General features: G+C 36.5%; 2 protein-coding genes across 4 annotated transcripts in view; one reads left to right on the top strand and one right to left on the bottom strand.

The window, feature by feature from the left end:
* The first annotated feature begins 1,406 nt into the window (after window positions 1-1,406).
* On the top strand, window positions 1,407-13,361 carry BGRP2 (beta-1,3-glucan recognition protein 2). Its single transcript, XM_089730851.1, has 9 exons — window positions 1,407-1,535; window positions 4,069-4,296; window positions 5,664-5,836; window positions 7,641-7,786; window positions 9,142-9,299; window positions 9,440-9,564; window positions 10,849-10,972; window positions 12,359-12,495; window positions 12,899-13,361. The coding sequence occupies exons 1-9, from the start codon at window positions 1,412-1,414 to the stop codon at window positions 13,097-13,099; spliced, it is 1,416 nt and encodes a 471-aa protein (XP_089586977.1). The 5' UTR covers window positions 1,407-1,411; the 3' UTR covers window positions 13,100-13,361.
* Window positions 13,362-13,926: 565 nt separating this feature from the next.
* Window positions 13,927-24,900, bottom strand: part of SPoCk (secretory pathway calcium atpase) — a 50,453-nt gene continuing 39,479 nt past the window's right edge. For all 3 annotated transcript variants that reach the window (XM_089730846.1, XM_028173382.2, XM_028173383.2), the window contains exons 14-18: window positions 24,554-24,683; window positions 23,131-23,300; window positions 22,421-22,584; window positions 21,502-21,739; window positions 13,927-20,589 (exon numbers count right to left, since the gene is read on the bottom strand). In XM_089730846.1, coding sequence (XP_089586972.1) covers window positions 20,453-20,589; window positions 21,502-21,739; window positions 22,421-22,584; window positions 23,131-23,300; window positions 24,554-24,683 — 839 coding nt within the window. In that variant the 3' untranslated portion in view covers window positions 13,927-20,452. The remainder of the gene's footprint in view (window positions 20,590-21,501; window positions 21,740-22,420; window positions 22,585-23,130; window positions 23,301-24,553; window positions 24,684-24,900) is intronic.

Consider the following 24,900-nt stretch of genomic DNA (forward strand, 5'->3'; position numbering starts at 1 on the left):
GTGAATGAAATGGACTGCAATATCTAATACCGTTCTGCTTATTTCTGCAGCAAAGCAATATAGAATTTCGGTTTGAATACTTGGGAAGTTGCAATGAAATATAAATGAAACTTCAACTTCGCATCTGGAAGTGTATGGTGGCATTTATGTTGTGATGTTTGCAGTTACCGTTTAATATCAAGTGTGATCTGTGTGCGAGTGCGAGTTTCTGAACGTTCTCGATAGCGTAAAAGTTAGCTCATATTTGTATGGAATGGGATCGTTTGCCTACGTTTGCCGCTAGAGGCGCTGTTCCAACTCCATACAAAATTGGGTTAACTTTTACGCTATCGAGAACGTTAAGAAACTCGCACTAATAAGCACACAGAGGTCTTCTACCGATCTACGGTAATACCATAATTAAAGAGACACTCACTCATGCCGATACTTACAACACGCTTACAAGCTACTTCAACTATGAACTAAAAGGAATAATAAAATTCATAGATTTGGTCCTCGTCTTCAAACAATCAATTTACAACAGCTTTAGGTAAAAACGAAAAGAAATTTATATATAAATTCGTAAAAATAAATAAAATGGAACACATTCGCAAACGTCTTATTTTTTCACAAACCTGGGGCAATGAAATCATCAACCAAACTAAATAAAGAACACTAAAAATAATTTACTGAAATCTAGGACGCACTCCGAATTTAATGCAGTTTATGGAAAGTTAATTTAACTGTGATTTAACAGTTTCAATTAATAAGAACCTTTTGAGCGACAATGTTTTTTCCTACCGGTACTGTTTAGCCTCGAGGGGCTATGCCAGCTTCGTCGAGTGAGTAGGTGAGCTCACCAATGCTCACCTGACCAATTTGCTAACACTAGCCCTGGCAAGAGCAGTGCTTCGCAGAATCCACCAGTGGATCGGAAACGCGACCCACCGAGAAGAAAACTGAGAGAGAAACTCAGCTGACTGTGTCTGAGGGTTAATTTACACGCCGAACTCTTCTTCGCAAGCAAGGGGTCTACTGGTTGGATAATACTGATATTAAGCGGTTAAAACGCAGCCCATAGATAGTAAATGCTAGAAAACGCCGTCAACTAACTTAAGCCAAAAAAAACTCTATAAAAATAGAAACAGAAATGATAATCCCAGCTCATAACATGCTGTATTTCAGACGAAGAATTAGAAGGAAAATAAGACGGATGTTATTAATAAAACAAGTATGATTGATATTAAAATATATGGCATAAAAGCAAAACTGAATCAATAATGTTTACTCGTGAAATTACAGTGACACGATAATTATTAATCAATACATAAACGAAAACGTCAAAAGTAGCAATTTTTTTTTTAAATCTTATTGTTTTTCATAATGCACTTATACTGGCCGATCACTGCTTTACTTTTTGCTTAGTACAAAAATGGCAGCCGCGATGTGTGGACGCGTGTTGTGTCTGATTTTATTTATAAAAATATCGTACGCTCAAATGCCCGATGTGAAAATACAAGCTTTTCGGCCGAAAGGACTTCGAATATCCGTTCAAGGTGAGAATGTTATAATTAAATTATGAAATAACTAAATTCGCGACTTAATTCTGTACTCTGTATTTTAATGTGCTTTTGGAATAACGGTATTGCATGTTTCATTGTCGAGTATTTGAATTTGGGCATGAATACGTCATGTTTGATTCTTGTCATTTTTTTGTTTATTAATAATTATAAATGGAAAATTCATTTTATTTTTTTCGTTCAACTGTAAAATTCGCATTTTTTACTCCGCTCAGTGTAATCAGTTAAAATTATGCTTAAGAAAGCACGCGTGTGTGTATTTTTGGTGTCTTTGGATCGCAGAAGAAAACCAATGCGATTACGGTTTGAAAAATATAAAGACGTAAAAAAGTATTCAAAGAAACTACTCTAAGAAAAATTCATCTGTTACTAAATTAAGAACTGTTTGTATACAGCACGAGGTTTCCGCAATCTGTTCTAAACATACACATCCACTATATTAAGTAATCTATATATTAATACGTGAAGCAAAAACTTTGTATCCCTTTTTACGAAAATTGCGCGGACGGAGGAGTATGAAATTTTCCGCACTTATAGAGAATATAGAGAAGAAGTGCACAATGCTAATATTTTTTTTAAAATAATGCATAAAATATACATTAAATCAATAAAGAAAACATTACACACACTACATACCATGTATTTGACGCACACACGCATGCATACTATTTATTGTCAAACTTTTGTTCTTGATGTCTGTTGTCAAATTGAGATTAAACATTGCTTGTCTTTGTTAATATTTTTATAGTGTAGTCTTGGCGAAATTTGTGATTATAGAAGTATAAAATACACAAAATAATAGTGTACAAACTTACAATTCCAATTAATTATAGTCGAATTTCGACTACTGCGGAACCTCTAGTTAATATAGAACATTTAGAAGACTATAATATAAGCTAACATGTTGCTTCGAACAATAAAAATTTATGACACACGTTTTCGCATTCATAATATCGTTATCAAAACAAAACAGGTCTGAACTCATAACCCTATCGCTAGGATACCCTGTGACATCGGCTATATCAAAATAATGTTCGGTCATGAGCATCACACTTATCGCATTTATCTTAGTCATTTGTATACTAGTAACAGGTAAAGTCCCTGTCGAGGGATTCCCATTGATGACGATGCTGCAACGCCTAATGTTTTTTTTCTAATGAATAAACAAACTGAATTTCGTCACTGGATTTATTTAATTACCTTACTTGTTGTTTAAATTTGTGTTGAGTGAGGTATTGTCTCAACGTCTTATGAATAATCGTGACTGTGCTCGTTCGTGAACTTGCTCAAAAAATGACGTATAGCTCGTTCGTTTCTAGATGTTTTATGTGTCTCTCTCTTATAGCAGCATTGGAAAAGGATGGTCGAATTATTATTAAGTTATCCTAGCTTCACCGACCGTGTAGGCGAGCTCGCGAGGCTTAGCCCGGCAAATTTGCTAACATTAACTCAAGAAAGAGTAGTGTTTCGCTGAATCTGCCACAGATCTGAATCGCGAACCTTATAAAAAGATCCGGCTAGAAACTCACTGGGCAAATTTAGCACGATAGTATGAAAACATACCTCTGCGAACCACAAGAGATCGTTGTATCGAGACTTAACTGATTTTATTTTCGTGTACCTATGCCGCGCAAGTAACTTTAAAACGATTTTCAATATTGTAATAAGAATTATCAGAGATATTCCTATGTATAATTTCGTTTGTGTTTTCAACGTGCAGGTTGTAAGTCCGCACGACTACTTATCAGCATCCTGCTCATTTCTGCTCCATTTTAAGGGAGAGACAGCCCTTATGAAATATAACTGAGATTTATGCTTCATTTCTTGAGGTAGATCATGGAATTTTAGTTCCGATCCCAGTAGGCCCCGGTGTTGATCGTCAGATATTGATACCCACTGCTAAGCATAGGTCTCCCCTGTTTAATGTCATAATATTTGATCGCCCGCCATTCTCATCCACGTCCTGACCATCTCAACAGTCAACTGTGCCATCGTCCTAATCCTGGTCACCATTTCGCCATTGTCTTACTCCATCTGCTATAATTTTGCCTGGCTGAGTGTCCAGCACAACTCAAATTTAGATTAGCTACTCTCTCACAAACATAAATACGGTACTTATTTCAAATAAAATGTTTACAACAAATTGGATGTTCACTTAAACTTAGTTATCTCATAGTTTCATGAAGAGTCACCAGAGATAGCATCGTAAAACAAACTTAGAGACTCAGAACTTACTTTACTGGTGGTAGGATCTCTTGTGAGTCCCCACGGGTACGTATCATCACCCTGCCTATTTCTGCGGTGAAGCAGCAATGCGTTTCGGTTTAAAGGGTAGGACAGCCATAGTAACTATACTTGAGACTTTATAACTTATATCTAAAGGTGGGTGACCGCATTGACGTTGTTGATGTCTATGGACTCCGGTAACCACTTAACACCAGGTTAGCTCGTCCACCCATCTAAGCATTAAAAATACTTTCCATCGAAATAAATTTTGGAAAATTTTCAGACGTCCCCAAAATGACACTGTTCGCGTTCCATGGCAACTTGAACCATAAACTGGATAGCACCAGCGTCGGGACACTGAGTGCAGAGGTACTGGATCCAGTCAACGGCCGATGGGTGTACGAAGAGCCCGACCTTAAACTAAAAGTCAAGGACGTCGTCTATTATAACGCGGTCTTCTCAATCAACAAGAAAATATACGAGAAAACAAACCAACAGTTCACCATAACAGGTTCGAATAATAGTTATTTGCGCAACAAGAGAGCAAAGTTGTTTTTTGTTTTGAGTGCTGATTTTGAGTCCCGAGCAAGCGAAGGATTCTATGATTGATTCACGAGCGTAACGAGATTCAAAGTTAGAATCCTGAGCGTAGTAAGGGATTCAACATCATGAGAAACGTAAAAACAAATGGTCTTAGTTTTAAAAGCAAAACGATAGTTCTCAGCGTTGGAATCGTAGAAGTTTCAAATTCTATTCATTCCTGTAAAATTTCCAGCTAAACTAAATGGGCACATAAAGCGTGTAATGGATAATAATATTTTAAAATTTCGTAATAAATCAAGGAACCTGTCATAATTCCATCAATGCAACCTCTCTGTATATCTCAGCCATTTAAATCAAAGACAGTTGGCACTTCATCTCAGCATCATAGTCAAATAGTCTAATACAAATAGTAAAATCTACGTTAGCAATTTTTCACTGAAATCCTAGCTCACATTTCCGTAATACGTATTAGACAATTTACCGACAGTAAAGAGGTTATTCCCGGCGCCGAAACGTCAATGGATCGAAATGAATCTTCATTTAGCCAACTAGACATGAATAGCTGTGTATTTGTTAAGTTCGTATTTTGTAAATCAGAATATGTGAACGCATATGACAGCCGCCCCTGCTTTTCCTCGAAGCGATGTATTCCGCCCGTCTTACGACTTCTAACTGGAATTGGACGTTGGAATCCAATGATTTTACTGCAGTATTTGTTTTGGGAGATAACTTTAGAAATGCTCTGCTTGGAATCGCCGAAACTATAATACAGATATTACAGGGTGTTCGTAAAATTGTATGTAAACATTTGGAAGGTGATGCATGAGTTAGTGTGCTAGTAATTTTAATAGAAATAGATATTCCACAGAGTTTCACCAAATTTCTTTGTAGTAAAATTTTTTGAAATACTTTTTTCTATTAGTTGCAAAGAGTGCTGGATGTAGGTTCGATTCTCGGCCATTTCGGACAGCCATTCGCGTGTCGAATGCTTTTTGTTTTGGTTTTCAATACCTCTATATGTTAATATTTTAACGTATACATTAAAAATCACAGCGATTCGGTTCTCTTTATCACCCCACTCCATTTTATTATCGCAAAATATTGTACAATGTATTGGCGCCAAAATGAGAAAACTCAATGAGCAATCATATAAAAATGACAGATTCCAAATTCAAATGTAAAATTTTATTTATTTTTTATTGTAACAGTATTTATGGCCAGACTAAGTATATTACTTTCCGGTTCACATAGTACAGAGAATCTTAGTTCGGAACTAGATGTTGTTATTTAATCAAAAATAATGATAATCATAAATGTCGTTCTAACGCTTTTCAGAGCTAGAAGATCCTAATGCAAGCACAGATTCTCAGAAACCAGAATGTAAGCCAACAAAGACGAGAGTGCGAGGCGGCAAAGCGTGCGCCGGACAGACAATATTCGAGGAGCAATTTGATTCCCTGGACGAAAACGTTTGGCAAATCGAGCAGTATATACCGATTTATCACCCCGTAAGTAGATATAATTCGTTTTTTTATTTTTTTCCTGCCTAAGCTTCAACCTATCCTTGAGAGGCTATTTCAACGGAACCTTAACTAGTAGGTGAACTCACCCTAGCAAGAGCCGCGCTTCGCAGAATCTACCACCGGATCGGAAACGCGACCCACTGAGAAGATCCGGCGAGAAACTCAGTGGGCTGGGTCTGAGGGTTACATATAATTCTCGCATTAAAACTGTATAATCTCAGAACTTACTAATTTTACAGGAGAGTGTTTTAAAGGTTTAATGTGAATCTATCTATATACATATTTAAAATGAATTGCTCGTTAGTCTCGCTAAAACTCGAGAACGGCTGGACCGATTTGGCCAATTTTTGGCTTGAATTATTTTTGAAAGTCTAGAGAAGGTTTAAAAGGTAGATAAATATGAAAATGCTCGGAATTAAATAAAAAAATACATTTTTGTTTTCCCTTTGATGTGTCCTATTGGCACAAGGCTAGGTATGGACTCTAGTTTAATCATGACGGAAGCTTAAAAACCTATGTTGTAGTTTGAAGGGAATTCACATTCGAAAAGCAGCAAATAGTGAAACATCTTCTATATACATATATGTAAATTAATTGCTGTTCGTTGGTCTCGCTAAAACTCGAGAACGACTGGACCGATTCGGCTTATTTTGGTCTTGAATGATTTGTGGAAGTCCAGAGAAGGTTTGAAAGGTAAATAAATATGAAAATGCTCGGAATTAAATAAAAATAATAATTTTGTTTTCCCTTTGATGTTTCCCCCCCTCGGACGGATTCCTTTTGTTTGTTTTGAGTTTATTTTATACAAAAGTTTAGGTCTTTATTTATCGATTGAGACACTACGAAGTCTGCCGGGTCAGCTAGTTTTGAATATTAATCATCTTTGCCATATTTCTTTTTTTTTTACCAGTTACATTATCTGTCTTTTAAAGTAAGATAAAATTATGTATTAATTTTGTTAATCTTAGTCCAAATATAGGGAATATAAAAAAAAAACTAAAACTAAACTATGCTCTTTTGACAGTATTTCTGAGAAAAATACTGGTGATACAAAATGATACCGCATATTAACTCAATTTCGAATATTTTTGGAAATAGTACACTTTTAATGCGAAAAGACGATATGTATATCGTATCTTTAACTTTTAGAAGTGATTAGGATGTGCCTACGGTTGACACGGCTTATAACCCATTGGTGGACGATGACCGCATAATTTTATTTCATTTAAAAACCTATCGTTTGCCACTATTCTGTTTAACCGACTGCTAACTAAAACTTCTATATAAAAAGCGAAGACAGCAGACACTGTTTTTTGTGAATAAACCAGTAATTGTTTATACAAAACAAAATCTTATATATTATAGTATTATAAAAGTATTATATAATAGTATTTTCTTTAGTTTTCGCAACATCAGAAAGAATAAAATATAATAAATAAATAAAATTGTCAAATAACTAAAAATTTTGAAGTCGTCGTGGCCTAAAGGATAAGACGTGCGGTGCATTCGGATCTAGCGATGCACCGTAGTTCGAATGCCGCAGGCGGGTATCAATTTTTCTAATGAAATACGTACTTGACAATTGTTCACGATTGACTTAGAACTTATATCTCAAGGTGGGTGGCGCATTTACGTCGTAGATGTCTATGGGCTCCAGTAACCACTTAATATCAAGTGGGCTGTGAACTCGTCCACCCATCTAAGCAATAAAAAAAAAGGGATTTTAATCCGTATAAGGAGCCTTAATGACATTACATTGTATTTAAAGTATTTTTATTTTATGTTACAGGAATACCCCTTCGTGTCCTACCAGCGTAATAATTTAACAGTATCTACCGCAGATGGAAACCTACATATTAACGCCAAACTTCAACAACATATGCCCGGCTTTCTGGACGACTCTATATATTCTGGCACACTAAATTTGTTCAGTGGGTGAGTGGCTTTTTCGGCATTTTTGACTTGACCAATTTACAAATCAGCAAACTTGGTTTTTTGATCCACTCATAGGATTGAAATAAGTTGGTTAAAAACGAAACCGCTACCAATATACAATAAATTGCACCTAATATTATTGGAGGTTTGAAGTATATGTCTCTACGATGCACTACTATAAATACATAATATTATATACTTTGAAATAGCTATGTAAAAGACAGTCGAAGTTTAGATTTGGTGAATTGATAGAAAATATAGCATAACAGCGATTAAATAAATCATTGAATATTATCATTTGTTATTTTTGCAATATACTTGTTGCCATTTCAAATTATATTGCGTAAAATACCAGATCGTGAATTTAAATTAAAAATCTTAATTTAAATATACTTCAAATTGAATGAAATAATATTTTTTTATCTCATTACATCTAATAATTACGTAAATCGGAGGTCAAAATATCACCATACCACAGACCATAAATAATAAATAGATTTAATATTTAACCACGAGATTCCTAAAATCCGGAAAATGGCTGAGTGTTCTCATACGTTACCCACTAAAAAATAATTATTTGAACTAAAGACTAATTAGAAAGATAAATGAAAAAACGTATACGAACGTCAGTAAAATAGCTTAAACGAACAAAATTAAGTGTAAACATAATTAAGTGTAAACTGTTTTTTTTTTATTGCTTATATGGGTGGACGAGCTCACAACCCACTGGTGTTAAGTGGTTACTGGAGCCCATAGACATCTACATTGTAAATGCGCCACCCACCTTGAGTTATAAGTTCTAAGGTCTCAAGTATAGTTACAATGGCTGCCTCACCCTTCAAACCGAAACGCATTACTACTTCACGGCAAAAATAGGCAGGGTGGTGGTACCTACCCGCACGGACTCACAAGTGGTCATACCACCAGTTTGAATTACCACTAGCTAGATATTGGTAAATTTTTCCCTAAAGCTTGCACGCCAAGTAATTCAGAGTAATGTAATACTTACACACTGGGTCATCGCCTACCCCAGCTGTTTTCATTTTATTTTTTGGGTGCTTTAACGGCTGAATCAGTTCGCACACAGCCTGCTGTCTAGTGGAAACAAAACCCGTATGCGTCATATCAATCCAAAGCCTTTCTCTATCTGCTATTTCTGTCTGCTATTTATGATTGTTTTGTGTGTTATAATTTTTTCGTTTATTGTCAACTATTGAGTACAATTTAAACTTTAGTTTAGGGTTCTCAAGGTTATTACCCCCCTGTCTAGGAAAAGCGAATTTGATCAAAAACTTACTAGTTCGATTTGGTCTCATTCGATAACCCTAGTAACAAAGCTTCCTATTGTCATCTAGGTGTACTTCGTCAGCAGAAGCGTGCATCAAACAGGCCTCCGGTGCTGATATTCTACCACCAATCGTCAGCGGCAGAATCACATCAATAGGATTCGCATTTACGTACGGAACAGTCGAGATCAGAGCGAAATTACCGCAAGGAGACTGGCTGTATCCGGGTAAGCGAATAAATGCCATAGACAAGATTTTTTTTCTATTTAGAAGCAAAGGTTTTTCGTTTACCTTGGTGCTCACAATAAAAAACCTTATTGAGTTAAACTTAGAAACTCAAATCCTCAAATTTAGGTTTGTATTTTAGAAATTCTATTGGAGCCGTTCTTGAAGAAGTATGGAAGTATGAATTATGCGTCCGGCGTAGTGAAGATAGCGTGTGCGCGCGGTAATGCAGAACTCTATTCCGGACCTAATGACTACAGCAATACGGTACGTATTCTCTTAGCTTTTTGATCAAATGGGAGGTAATAGTTTATTCGGAATTCGTTTTTGTGCATCGTGCTGCAAGGTTGATTTGGATGTGCATTTGGCTTCAGAGGAAGTGTGAAAGCCCCGGTAATTAACAAATTAAAGAGCGGACGGTTAGTGTGGTATGGACATATAATGCGCAAAGAGAAGATGCATGTGACTAGGAGATGTGTGGAAATGGCAGTGCAAGGTAGAGAGGGAAGAGGTCGACCGAAGAAGACATGGAAGGAGTGTGTGAATGACGATATGAGAGAGAGTGGAGTGAGTGTTGAGATGACGGCTGATAGAAGAGATTGGAAGAGAAAAATTCGCAGTGCCGACCGCCCCTAGTGGGATAAGGTAGAGAAAAAAAAAGAGAGAGGAATATGTATGCTGGTTAAATGCTTATAAAACTCTGCTGTCTATATTCTAGTATAACATTGACTTGGCTTTTACAAAACCAGTGGATATAAGGTAGTACTATTATAGGTCTACTAGCTGACCCGGCAAACGTTGTCTTGCCATATATAAGATTTCTAGAGAATTTCTAGTGTAGAAAAAAAATTACTTACTTATTGGAAGTGTATAAGGATGTGGAATATGAGTGAAAAAGGCCTGGAGCGCTGTGAACGATGAGGGAATGTTGTTTAAAAATAACAAAGCAACAAACATAAAAAAAAAAAATTTATAAAAAAAGTAAAAATTTTTTTTTGGTGTGAACACCCCTTAACACTTAAAGGTTAGAAAATTAGATAGTAGCCGATTCTCAGGCTTACTGAATATGCATAAAAAATTTCATGAGAATCGGTCAAGCGGTTTCGGAGGAGTATGGGAACGAACATTGTGACACGAGAATTTTATATATTAGATACCACAAAGCCAATATACATGTATAGGAGTAAACAAAAGTATCTGCAACATGTATGAAACTACTGGACGTGGTATCAAACCTGTATCCCATGGTACTACTATGGTATTCGTGATCTAAGTCTTATTCGTCAATGGACATCTATGAATAGCTGATTTGGAATTAGGACAGTCTTTGTTAAATACAATTAGGACTTTGGTCTCAAAACGGATAATGACTTTCGCGCTTGATCTGCGCTAACCACTTAATATCAGATGATCCGTAATCCTGGCCCATCTGATCTTTTTCCTGCGCTTAATAATACCTACTCCGAGATTTAGGGAAATACTCAGAGCTACGGTGAGCAAAAAGTGAAATACTATAATCCCATATTAATAATATCCTAAATCTTCTTACAGGTTTTGTACGGAGGACCGATCATGGATCTGGAGTGCCGCGAGAACTTTCTCTCCACAAAAAGACGCAGAGACGGCACGTCGTGGGGCGACAGTTTTCATACATATTCCGTTCAATGGACACCTGGTTTGTTTGTATATAAATAATACATAAATAAATAACTAAAAACAAATCACGCACTATCATCCGGCTCCAATTTAGGATTCCCTGTATTATGAGCTCAGAGACTGAAAAACATACTTATATGCATTTCAATATATAGAGATAATGGCTTAGACGAAGAGCATACAAACCTGTTCGTCACACAATGTTTGCCCGATGTGGGAATCGAACTCACGACTCTCAACAGCGACAGCGACGCGCAACAGTCAGAGTCGCTAACTACTGTACCATAGAGTCAGTCAAAATTAATATATGTATTCCTTTACTTCGTAGATGTTGTAGGGAGTAAGTAATTAGATGAGTAATGTAACAAGGAAAAACTTTTGCGACAGGAAACGTATGAGTAATCCCAGTCATCTTAATCTCAACCGAACTAATTTAATAAGTTACTTTAATTAGTTAATATACCTACAAATTATTTTATTTTTGTCATCGAAGACCCTTTTTTTATTGCCTTTGCAGGCAGACTAGCACACCAACCACCTGATGGTAAGCGGTTACCGTCTCTCGTGGTCGTCCAACCAGAACCAAGCCACTGCCTACCAAAATGCCATTATGTTACGGCTCTAAGCCCACCTCGTGTTAAGCGAATATTAGTACATAGATATCACAAAGTTAATTCTGCCACCCATCTCGAAATAAGTAATTATTCTGAAATCTTTTGGCTATTAGTTCCATAACTATGAAGTTTTAGATAATATAAATAAATATTCCACAACTAAAAGCCTTATTAGGATATCGTCAAGTTAGCACGGTAGACGCACCATCTGGAAACAAATACGACTTCAAATCCGGCGCTCGGGCAGCTGTTAGCAAATCCCATCCTTCCTGACTGAGCTTTTGCTCGCCCACCTGTCCTGGTGAAACTGGAAAGGCCTCCGGGCCACCAGTAACCTTTTAATCCTAAAAAAAAAAAGATGTGTGGTGTCTTGGGACAGCGGATAGGAACGAAGTTCCTTATTATAAAAATATTAATTTTAAGTTCTATTCGAGGTATAAAAAAAAAACTGGAGGCTTCGCAACAACCCACGGTCATTCGGTAACGTGCGAACTTATTGTGGTACACTTCATTCACGGCTGTTTGCATAAAAGTTAGTGTATTGCGCAAACGAACGCTCTGAGATCGTGGTCAATGAATGATAAAAAATATATGTTATTTTTTGTACGTTATTACAAAGTTAAGTCGTACACTGTGTGCATTACTAATAAAAATCTTACGTTACGGACGTTTTTTCCCGGTTAGGGTACCCCTCCGCATCGTCCCATAAGGAAATTCGTTCCAAAAAAAGACTTCAAATCAAGTACAATCAAAAATATGGTTGTAGATGTCGTTAATTCTGTCGTTCTCAGATTTCATAGCCCTGTCTGTGGACGGTGAGGAGTGGGCGCGAGTGGAGGCGCCACGGGACGCCCTGCCGGCTGTCTGCGCGCACGCCCCGCGGCACCTGCTGCAGGCCGGCTCGCAGATGGCGCCATTCGATGACCACGTAAGTTTCAATACAATCCACTACTTGCAACAAGTAAAAAAACATCACCTAAACAATTGGGCAAAAATGAATAAAAAAATGAATCTTTGAGGCCCGATGTATTCCCGATGACCTGTTGTGAGTCCGCACGGGTAATTACCACTGCCCTGCTTATATTCTGCCGTGAAGCAGTAATGCATTTCGGTTTGAAGCTTGGGGCAGCCGTTGTAATTATACTGAGACTCCACCGTCCACCCACCTAAGCAATAAAAAAATAAAAAAAACACTGTCTATTTTCTCACTCTCGCTTTTCCTAAATTTGTATATTTGCTCTTTAGCCGTAACGAATTAATCACGAGGTAAAATGTGCTCTCAACGCGCCTAAAGAAGTTTAACTTCTAAAAGTATTTTCTAACTCTTCCAGTTCTACATAACGCTAGGCGTGGCGGCGGGAGGCATAACGGAGTTCCGCGACGGGTCTATAACCTCCGGGGGAGTCACCAAGCCCTGGAGAGACAGCGCTCGGAAGGCATCCGTACATTTCTGGCGGCACATGTCCGATTGGTTCCCACGGTGGAGTCAGCCAACTTTAATCGTGGACTTTGTCAAAGTTATCGCCTTATGATCTAGTCATTTAGATTTTGTATAATTAAGTTATTAGTATAGTTTCTGCAGGCAAAATTAATTGCGTTCTGTGTTTTTATTGTCAAACTACAATTTAAAATTTAATTCCTAAAAGATCTCTCTTCTCTCTAAATCTGTAATTTAGCTAATTTTATTTGTATCATTTTCTTTGTTAAGTTTTGAAAGAGCGGCGAATGACTAGAAGATGTGATCTGCGAAAATAAAACTAAGTGACATGCATGCAAAGGCATACACACAACAGAGTTTTGCATTATTATTACCTTTCTTGAGCGAGATGAGGACTGCCGACGTGACCTGGAGTGATATTAAGGCGCAAGCGCAAGACAGTGTCAAGTCGAGACAACTTCTAAGGCCCTTATGTACCCGCGGGGTGCCCTAGGGCTACAACACAACATTACCTTTCTTAACCAAACAGCGAAATTATCTATGATATTATAGTCAGGAAGCCTGCATCTTATACTATTATTGACACATGTCCCTGAATGATTTTAACGATGAAGAAATAACATCGTGTAAAAAACTTAGCTGGCAGATTTTGAGGAATCAAAAAATACCGTGACCAGCACAGGTAGGACCCACCACACTGGCTAATTCTGCCGCAAACCAGTTGGTTTGAAATTTGAGACAACCTTTGCACGATACAATTGAGACTAAGACCTCATGGTTCGGAGTGAGTGGAGTCATTCAAGTTGCGACTGGCTCCAGTAACCACTTATAACCAGCTAGATCGTGAGCCTATCAGCTCATTTAGAGCAACAAAAAACAAAATAATGTACTCTTGAAAAAATCATTTTAATAAAAGACCAATGAAAGAATTCTATTTTTATTTGAACGGTGTAATTTTCAAGGGCAGGTTACAGTTGATGTCATTAACACACACATGTTTGTTCCATCGCAATCTGCTTTAATAACTACAAAAACAAACGAATTGTGAAATTTATTACTTTCAACTTCAAGTCAACTGTCAATGTTTGATTTTATAAAGACAAATATTAATAAAACACCTTTTGAACGTTTCCAAAAAATAATATACATTTTCAGAATAAAATACGTTCGTTTTGTAGTAATAAAGCGATAGAATACACAGGATTGTGCCATAGGATGACGTCATAAATCCTATTTACCAATATTAAATTCTATGTCAAGAATACAGATTATATGAGAGGACTAATCTTAAATTTCAGAATATATTATAAAATACAAGGAACTGATTCGAATTGTTGCTGATTTAAATTACTTTTATTTAGGACGCAATCAAACCTTCAATATCAACGTTATAAGGTTGCAATTCAAAACAAATAATAGAAATGTTTATCACTTCAGATTGTTATTAACTGTTAGTAGACATTTGAAGAGTTAGCATTTTACTCTATTTGTAGTCAACAGTAACTGACTAGATATTTTAATTAATCACTAGTTAATGACATTCGTATTTTAACTATGGACCCTTTATCTTCTTCCATCTATCATCTATCACTTTATCTTCATCTGTATTAAAAAAAATCTTCAGCTATTTAAATGGCGCAAACTTAATTGAAGTTCAATTAAAAACATCGAATTCTTAATGCTGATACCAAATAAAACGGACCTTTAATTACAACGATAAAGGGCGCGTATTAAGCGAAGTGTCGCATTAAACCACATAAATAGCCTTTCACCCGTCGTTAAATAGATATTAACCACAATAAAACAAACCATAAGATATTAAAATAGAGAGTAGACCATACACCGGCAGATCAAGGGAATGTTGATACGATGTGATGATCGAGCCTACAAAATTATTTCATAATGTTATTTGGATGCAAATAACCAGCCCTAGTTCTATTCCGTGCCCGAAAGTGACGTCACAAACTATTTCCACAGCGTACCACTAGAAATAATAATACTTATTTAGTAGTAGCCGTTTTTATAGAAGATACAGTAATGCGATTTACCTTCACTCTTTGAAACCTTTGCGTTTCTCTCTTGCGTGTTCTCTTAAGGACTTTTTTTTAAACTACATTTTAAACTGTCAGCATTTCCTCTTAAGCAATACGTTAATTGAAATAAAAATAATTGCATTACGAAAAAATTACAGAGACAAAACTTATCGATATTATATTATGTGTGTTACCTCATGTGAATTAGCTTTTTAAATCGTGTATCATATTTAATTTAAATGAATTTAAAAATAAATCACAAAACTTACGAGCCCGAGCTTAATTGGAATGAAATCAAAAGTTCTATCATTTTTTCTGCACTTGTAAACACTACTTCAGTTCATTAGGAACTTCCCATCCCTACACAAAAAGTCTATCTACCCACTTTTGGAAAAACATTTTTAGGACCACAATTTGTATATTGTGCAAGGCTCGTGTCGAAAACGGTCCAACGAACAACTATCCAGTTGGTTCAAGAGAAAATATAAAAAAAACATACTTTATTTAAGTAAATCAGCAACAATTAACGACCACGTTCAAATTCTACAAAACCCACGATTACTTAGATCAAATATATTCATTAATTCAATACTAATAAGATACATTTTATATTTGTTTTTAATTTGATTTAATAAAAAATGCCCTAGTGTGCCTTATGGTCTACAGAGAGTCAATCCCTTTTACATATGAGACCATAAAAACTGAATGACTTAACAATATGTGTTCACAAAATTTGAACCGAAGGCAGGTAAGCTTGCTGTCTACCTTGCAAGAGGATATCAGTTGCACGAGTTTCGTGATGTAATTATAACATTAGCGTAGTCACCCTAACTGGGTGCTAATCTTCTCAGAGACACCAAATTGGGTGCTCCTAACAACGAGTACAGACAACAGACTGGATTCAGACTGGTGATAGGACGTTTTGTGAGTCCGTTCGAGTAGGTACCACCACCCTTCCAATTTCTGCCGTGAAGCAGTAATGCGTTTCGGTTTGAAGGGCGGGGCAGCCGTTGTACTGAACTTGAGACCTTAGAACTCATATCTCGAGGTGGGTGGCAGCGTTTACTTTGTAGAAGTCTATGGGCTCCGGTAACCACTTAACACCAGGTGGGCCGTGAGCTCGTCAACCCATCTAAACAAGCAATAAAAAAAGTCTTCTGTTTGGGTGCTAATAACAAGTATAACAAGTACAGACACCCTAACTAGATGCTGACACTCACAGACACTCGGTAGAGGTCAGCTTTGAACAGACACCTGTATAAAAACAGACACTCCTACAGGCGCCAATCTGTGTACATATACTAGCACACCACTCTAGGTGTACCAATACACCCAGAAATGTCTCTCTATACTACAATCCTGAGGCTAGAAGCAACCTCTAACCGTATGCCTGATATTGGACAACGTTTAGTACCGGGTTACTAGAAAGCTTTTTCTAACCGTGCTTGTAAAAATTGAATCATTCAGTTCTCGTGGCATCATGTAGATATTACATATGAAAAATCAATCAACTTCACTAGGCTAGGGATGTGCCGTGAACAGATTATGTATCGATAGAATACCGTAGTGTGTTATTATCGATGATTTAACACATTATACAAACTATATTCGAACTGCTCCATTATATGATGATTAATAATGATTATTGAAAAAAAATATCATTACACGTAATCAGAATAATAATTTGCTTTAAATTGCGGGTTTACAAAATTAAAGTATATAGTTCGCACAGTACCCAAAATTCCAGCAACAGCTGATACCTCAAGATTGAGATTAATTTTATGTATTTTATTTATATTATATTTTTCATAAATTGATGGCAGCATTTGTTTCCATATTTTTTTGAAATTATTGTTACCACCACATCTCATCACTGGCAACATTAAAAAAATCGATTGACAAAAGGAGATTGTCTTTACTTATTTTAATAAAGATAACTAAAAACATTAAATATTTAATAGTTCGTAGCTTAATAGTTCGATTCGGACTAAGAAGCCTACCGTTAAATACTATCTGGTACAATAGCAACACTAAAAATGTGTAGTCACTATTATTTTGCTATTGGATTCATGATGTATATAAAATTGGTCGAGGATTAATAAATAAATTTGAATGATTTCAAATTCAGCCGTCACTTATGTCAACGCCAATTTCAATACATCGCCATTACATACATTTAATACTGAAATAACGATAAAATCTGTTCACGTGCACGAATATTACAACAGACAGAATAATTTACGCCTATATACATTAGCTATATATAGATACGAAATAAATTCATACAAGATATGACTCGTAATCACAATGATTTATACAGTCGAGTACAAGCTACAATTTATCAATATTTCAATAAATAAACATAGCAAACTATTTAATACGAAAAAATGAGATTTATTTTAATAACAGTTTTAAATTACTCACTAACACAAAGAAGCTATTTCATTAAATGACAACATCACAAACATTAATTTTAAATAATAATAATTACGTACACCGCGCGCGTCGGTCGGCGGCCATCTTGACGTGAATTAGAAATGGCGTCGTACGCCACAAGAAATACACTTATTTCGAAAAACTACGCTAGAAAATGTGATAGTTTTTTTATTAATAAACTAGACGAATACATTCTAATGTTATAATTTTCAAACGCTATAAACAAATATTGAATACCTAATAATTTAATTGATTGTAAATTGAATAAATATGACGACAACAAATCTTAAAATCCTTCGCAGTTATATTCGCTTTCAGTAATTTTAATGTTCGATCTTTCATATATACACATATCAGCTATTAGAATTCTTCTTCTAATAGCTGACATTCGGTTAAGTTCTGTCTACACGCAACGTATTGGCTGCAAATTTAATGTTTCATTTTGAATTGAACAAAACGCGGGAAAATACTGCTGTCAAAATCGTTCCCTATGTTCAACCATTAAAAACTAATACTGGAACTTTAGCAAGCTATATATATAAGTTTATTCTGGTCTGTCTGTACGTAGACGGTGCTTTACCTGCACCAAAGAACAATAAAAACCGTTTATCATACTCTTAACCGACTTCAAACCGTTTGGGAGCCGCGCTTGTTCAAACCACTTGTATCCGGATTATATACACACATGTCGACAGCAAAAAGGAACGTTTAGGCAGTAAATTTACGATTCCTTGGAACACTAAAAAAAATACTATAAAATACATTCTACTCGAGAAAGATATTTAATTTATTTATTGGTATAGTATTGTAATATTTAGGTTACACAAAAAAAAATACACATATTAATCAAATGTTGCACAAATCTATTCATCGTACGACTTGAGTTTCCACTTACTTTTAAAGTAGATATTTTTAACATATTTTTATTAAATGCTTACTACAAGATTAATACTATTAAATATTATATATATATGTATATTATAGAACATTCACGCACCAAGCACCATTACTAGACCAAGTTTTGATTACAACGTACGTCATTTCAAAACGAACAGAATCTTTCTGTGTTAGAATTAATTTACAATCTTATTCATTCTTGTCTTAAGACTGAATTTCACACAACAAATATATATTACTGGCGTGTCAATTCGGGTTACTCATAACTCCGAATAACACAACATTAGATATTTACAATTTTCATTAAAACGCCAATAATTAAAATAATACCAGAGCATCTCTGAGTGATTCATAAATCGTTTGTCGATTATATTTCATTCGTCCGACATTACATATAAAATATAAGAAATTTAACATATTTAACAAATGTTTATCATGAAACCGAAAATAATAGAACAATTTTTTTTTTTTTCGTAAATATGTAGTAATATGTCATTTAGTTAACTAAACATTACGATTAGTTTAAAATATTAACTCTGGGTGCAATCAGCCGTTAATCGATTATTGATTCGCTTAATCGATTAACTTTTAACCGAAAATAAAAAATCGATTTAACATTCTGTACACGAGTCAAACGCGCTTCAGATCACAGCCTACTCAATACAACATTTATAATAATATTAATTTGCAAGATAATATCTTATTATTTATATTCTTTGAAAACTCACAATACGATTACGTTATTATTTAAATAGATTAAAATTTCATGTAACTTGTTTATGATAATTTTACAAAATTACTATTACGAATTTATTCGATAAAAACTAAACTACTAAAAATTACCTAATAATTTTAAGCTTTTTTTAAAATATGAATAATAACTATTGTGTAGTAAAACTGTAGTACAATATCAATTACTTAGAAGTACTATAAGTTATTAGTTTAATGAAATGCAGGTAACATTTATTACATTTATTATTATATATCTATTTATATATTATAATTTTTAAAATCGTTTACAAGTAAGAATAATTGTTTTTAGATACTATAAGATTTACGCAGGAAATTTCATGTACCGCAACGAAGACGGCGACTTTCGAAGCCAGATTAATTCAAGCAATTCAAATACTAGGACCTAATCCACTATTTTGTTACAACCCTAAAAATATATGTACTAAATGATATTTAATTTTATTATTTAATAATTAAACTAAGCATTAGAATTTACTATATATTATCTAACGAATCTATTATCTTATACTGATCGATTCCTTAACATAATATCGATAGTTATATTCTATTGTACGACCATAATAACAACACGAATATTCGATATCGATTATCGATAACAAGTGCTTCGACAGATCTCTCGATTTAAATCGAATAAATTTTATTTCAACTTCCGTGACATAATATTATGCAATGTAACGAACGCGCGCTTTAGGCTTCAGTGGTAGCATTTCTAAAAACTTTGCTCACTTTAAAATTCGACCTTGGAGTTAATGCTACTAATGGCGAGCGATCAATATTAATGTTATAAATAATCTTCTTAAATTATAATACATAGATATATCATTTAAGTTTAACAATCTGCTACTCGAAATGCGCGCTGAGAGATATGAGAAAGCGCTAATTCTCTTTTTTTTCTTCAATCTAAGTATAATCAACTATTATTAATCTAATTCTATTCACAAATAAGCGTAATTCACCGCTAGTTACAGTTCTCATCGATGTGACATCGAATACGAGATTACTACTCACTTACTTACAACGATAAAACGATTAATAAACTAATGTTTTAATTTCGACTAATCTATCGATAAGTTCCGAAACGTTTGCTTCACATAAATAAATCGTAAAACTCACTAGAATTTATCCCTATATAAATAAATAAAAACACTTATCAAACAATACTGCGACGACGTATCGAACTCGAAAACGATTACGAATATCGATTAATCGCATAATCGATTAGTTCACTTGTCGCGTCCATTCCGCACTGTCCGTACTGCGCGTCGGCAGACCCCGCTCCGTGACGTCACTGGCGCTGGCTCCACTTACAGCGTCTTGTCCGACTCGTGTCATACAAAGTCCATAGCGTCGTGGGCCTTAGCAGCGTACTTGCCGTAGACGCGCTTCTTCAGCGTGCGTTCGATAAGCTTTTTAATTTCGCTTACTATAAACACGCTCGACGTGAGACCGACCAGGAACAGTATATCTGCAACATGTCAAGCTTCATTAGAAATACGTCGATATTGATCCGAAGACGCCAAAATTCCTCGCTTATCGTTCGTCAGTCCCGTAGCTCCTATTAAATTATTGCTAAAGCTGCTTTCAAACTACGCTATACTATAGTTACATATAGTATAGCAGCGTATACTTGGCCAATAATATATAGTACAGTACAGTGTATGGTAGGCGATATTGTTGTGCTATGAGCTATATACTATATGCTATTATAGGGTAGTCTGAAGACGTTCGAGTCTGGCTGACTGAAAGCAGAGCTACTGTTAACAGACATCCTCAAAGTAAAACGATTAAAAAGAATAGCTATTTCAGATTATATTGTAAACGGTATATATCTATTTATTATCTATTTATTGTATACGGTATAATTTCTATAACAATGTATTGTCGATAGTACACCGCAAAACGCCTGCTATATCTTTACATTTTCCAGAATTTGTGTAAAATAAAGGGTTGTCTGGAAGAGTTCGCTTTTACCGATAAGACCGCCTATTGTACAAAGTTGTCTGCTTGTTGACTGTTTTTGAATGTTAATTGTGTTTTGGTGTGCAATAAAGAGTATTCTCTCTCTCCCTCTCCCTCTCTCTCTCTCTCTCTCTCTCTCTCTCTCTAAGGATATTATCTTAGAACTAAATTTGAAGTTTATTCACCTATCCAATTATTTAAAGTTAAACGGTGACCTGGACTCCTATCCGAGCGCAAACTATGAAGGCGTTAGGCACGCACAAAACGAAGTATGTTTTTCCCTAAATCTAGGGAAGGGTGGACAGGTGCTAAGTTTGTTTCCCTAAATCTAGGGAAGGGTGGACAGGTGCGAAGTTTGTGTTTCCCTTAATCTAGGAAAGGGTGGACAGGTGTTGGGGGAGGGCGGTTCCGTACTCACCGTGCGCTGTGAGCGCCTCCGTCTGGAACACACTCTGCAGCGGCGGGAAGTAGATGACCAGGGCCTGACCCAGCAGACTCAGTGTGACGGCGGCCAGGAACATGCGGTTGGAGAGCAGCCCCACCTCGAACACGGACTTGGTCTGCGAGCGGCACGACAGCGCGTTGAACATGTCGAACAGCACGAAGCACGTGAACGTCATGGTCGTGTCCCGGGGCGTGATCGTGTTGTCCGACATCTGCGGGGAGTCACACAACCTTACGACTGGTTTTGGCATACATAGGGTCGAGCCACTGTCACACAGTCTGGAAACGCCGTAGAAGAAAGTCCATTCCAAAACCAAATGTTCCGTCGTGAAAAATATCTTTGGCTCCGCCCGCGGTATTGCTGACTTCGATGGGCCGTATGCTCATGCATGTATCATGCATACTAATCGTCATTCGGAAGTGACCTCCATCGATTACATTTGTCGATGGAGTAGTTTCAGAGCCGCGTCAGAATTTACATAACAGCCGTGAAGTATTAATACGTTTCTGTTTGAATAATGGGGCGGCCGTTGTAACTATACTGAAAGCTTAGAACTCATATCTCCAGGTAGGCGGCGGCATTTACGTTGTAGATGTCTATGGGCTCCAGTAACCATTTAACACCAGGTGGGAAGAGCACGTCCATTCATCTATACAATAAAAAAATAAACATTTTTATAGTATTGTTTTACAATTTTCCCAAAGGTACCGTATTCATTAAGAGTTTTATGGGTAAAGAGGATTTCATTTTTTATTGCTTAGATAGGTGGACGAACTCACAGCCTACCTGGTGTTCTACAACGTAAATGCCGCCACCCACCTTGAGATATGAGTTCTAAGGTCTCAGTATAGTTACAACGGCTGTCCCACCCGAGTAGATAGAGAGCACGTGCCTCACGATTGAAGACCCACAGCGTGCCGGCGATGATGATGGCGGCGGACAGCAGCACGTTGAGCAGCAGCGGGCGGGACAGCAGGCGGCGCCGCGTGTCGCGCGGGCCCAGCCCCACCACCTCGTGGTCCACGGGCTCCACGCCCAGCGACTGCGCCGGCGGACCTGCAACACGACATCACCTTATTGATTCAAGACACGAGTGAATGCTAGGGTGAGTGGGTTAAGTAGGTAGGTTTTACTGGTGGTAGGACCTCTAGTAAATACGCACGGGTAGGTACCGCCGCCCAGCTTTTTGAGAATTATTATTATTTTTGAGAAAAATGATCTATCACGTAATTCATGCTTAATTTAATGTAAATCTTTTATATATAACTAGTCCGTATTTAATTTCTCAAAAAAATCCCGTGTTTTGTACAACTTAAAATCGTTCGGTAAATGAAATTGCATGATCATCGATTATGAAAGTGGTGTAAGTCCAATTGACAGAGGTAGGTGGCATAGCCAGACCTCATATGATTTGCCTGTATTTTTAAATCAACAAATATAGTAACCTTTAATTTTCTCGAAACAAAAGAAAATAGATTTACACCACTTTCAAAATAAACGGTTCATATAACAGATTTTCTGAAAAACCAAAAAATTAAGAAACTTGGTAACACTAAAAAGAAGTCTTGTCATTGCTTGGCAACATTCTACAATGTATCTCACCGTCCATTATAATATTGATCCAGAGAATCTGCATGGCGTTCAACGGGTTGGGAACGCCCATCAGTGTTGCCAGAGCGATGAGCGACAACGCCGCTATCGAGGTGGACAGTTGGAACCTCACGAAGTTTCCAATGTTGTAGAATATCGATTTTCCTTCTTCGATTGCGGCTCTGTAATTGAAGTGGCAGGTCATCGAACGGAATCCGTCAGCTGAGCATCGATTTGTAGTGGGAGACATGCCGTTGTCCGTGAGCGACGCAATCACTTACAGGTGTTCACTGAGCAAGACCTGTAGGATCTAATTAGCGGGTAACGTTCCGATGTACCGATGGATTTATTAAAGCAGCTGCTACTATTCCGGAAGCCCCCGGGCAACTCTAAGCAAACATTGAGCTTTTCGTAAAGGAAAAAAAGCTACAAAACGAACCAGTTGAGTAGATACTCGTGTAAGCTTGGCGAATCAAATGGCAAAATCTAATATATAAAATTCTCGTGTCACAATGTTCGTTCCCTATACTCCTCCGAAACCGCTTGACCGATTTTCATGAAATTTTTTATGCATATTCAGTAAGCCTGAGAATCGGCTACTATCTATTTTTCATACCCCTAAGTGATTAGGGTTGTCCACCCCTAACATATTTTTTTTATTTGGATTTTTTTTTTGTTATATAGAGGTATTATGTGGTTGAATGAGGTTTTGTTATTTTTATTATATATTCCCTCATCGTTCACAGCGCTACATGCCTCTTTCACTCATTTACCACATCCTTACAAACTTACAATAAGTTAGTTTTTTTTTTCTACACTAGAAATTCCCTAGAAATATGGCAAAACAATGTTTGCCGGGTCAGCTAGTATTGTATAAATTTAGCAATAGCATTTTTCGACCCGAATCCACGTCGCTACATTCTCTTCGGTAAGACATGACAGTGACACGGTCACTAATTGGCGGAAACGCGAGCAACGAAGCTGTGTGAATGTTTCTTCATGTTTAAACATGTAATAATTGCGATTTAACATCTGCGAATGTGTGCACCAGGTTGGGAGAACAGAATAAAGTACCACTTAAATCTCAAGTAAATTCTCACTATTCAAGTGTAACTATTTCATTTATTCTAATCTAATTTCATTGATTTTCATCACAATTGATTACAAACTCAACTACTATTCAAGTGTAACTATTTCATTTATTCTAATCTAATTTCATTGATTTTCATCACAATTGATTACAAACTCAACTAAATCAATTTCACTTCATTAATCGATCCATAACATTTTTTTATTTAACAGTATATAATAATATGTTTTATTTAAATATAATAATCGTTGAATATTTTTATTTTCGACACTGGCAACAATGGGGTCGCAATGAAGCCATTATTGCCATATTGAAAAAAAAAAAAGAAATTGACGAATGGCTCACATGATGGTGGCGAAGTCATCATCGACCAGGATCATGTCGGCGGCCTCCTTGCACACGTCGGTGCCGTTCTTGCCCATGGCAATGCCAATGTCCGCCCGCTTCAGCGCCACGCCGTCGTTGACGCCGTCACCTGCATTAGCCATCATCAAACATGTTGTATCGCAGAAAACGACGATATAAATCACAATCTGGTGGTAGGGCCTCTTGTAAGTCCGCACGGGTGGGTACCACCACCCCGCCTATTTCTGCCGTGAAGCAGTAATGCGTTTCGGCTTGAAGAGTGGGGCAGCCGTAGTAACTATACTGAGACCTTAGAACTCATATCTCAAGGTGGGTGGCGGCATTTA

The sequence above is a fragment of the Bombyx mandarina genome, chromosome 11 (genome assembly GCF_030267445.1).
Source record: "Bombyx mandarina strain Sakado chromosome 11, ASM3026744v2".
Taxonomy (NCBI): Eukaryota; Metazoa; Arthropoda; class Insecta; order Lepidoptera; family Bombycidae; genus Bombyx; species Bombyx mandarina.

Bases quoted from the DNA above. Each gene is read 5' to 3' on its own strand.
- BGRP2 (XM_089730851.1), top strand. From the start codon at position 1,412: ATGGCAGCCGCGATGTGTGGACGCGTGTTGTGTCTGATTTTATTTATA. The intron at 4,297-5,663 runs GTTCGAATAATA...AACGCTTTTCAG, and splicing joins CCAACAGTTCACCATAACAG to AGCTAGAAGATCCTAATGCA. The intron at 12,496-12,898 runs GTAAGTTTCAAT...TAACTCTTCCAG, and splicing joins TGGCGCCATTCGATGACCAC to TTCTACATAACGCTAGGCGT.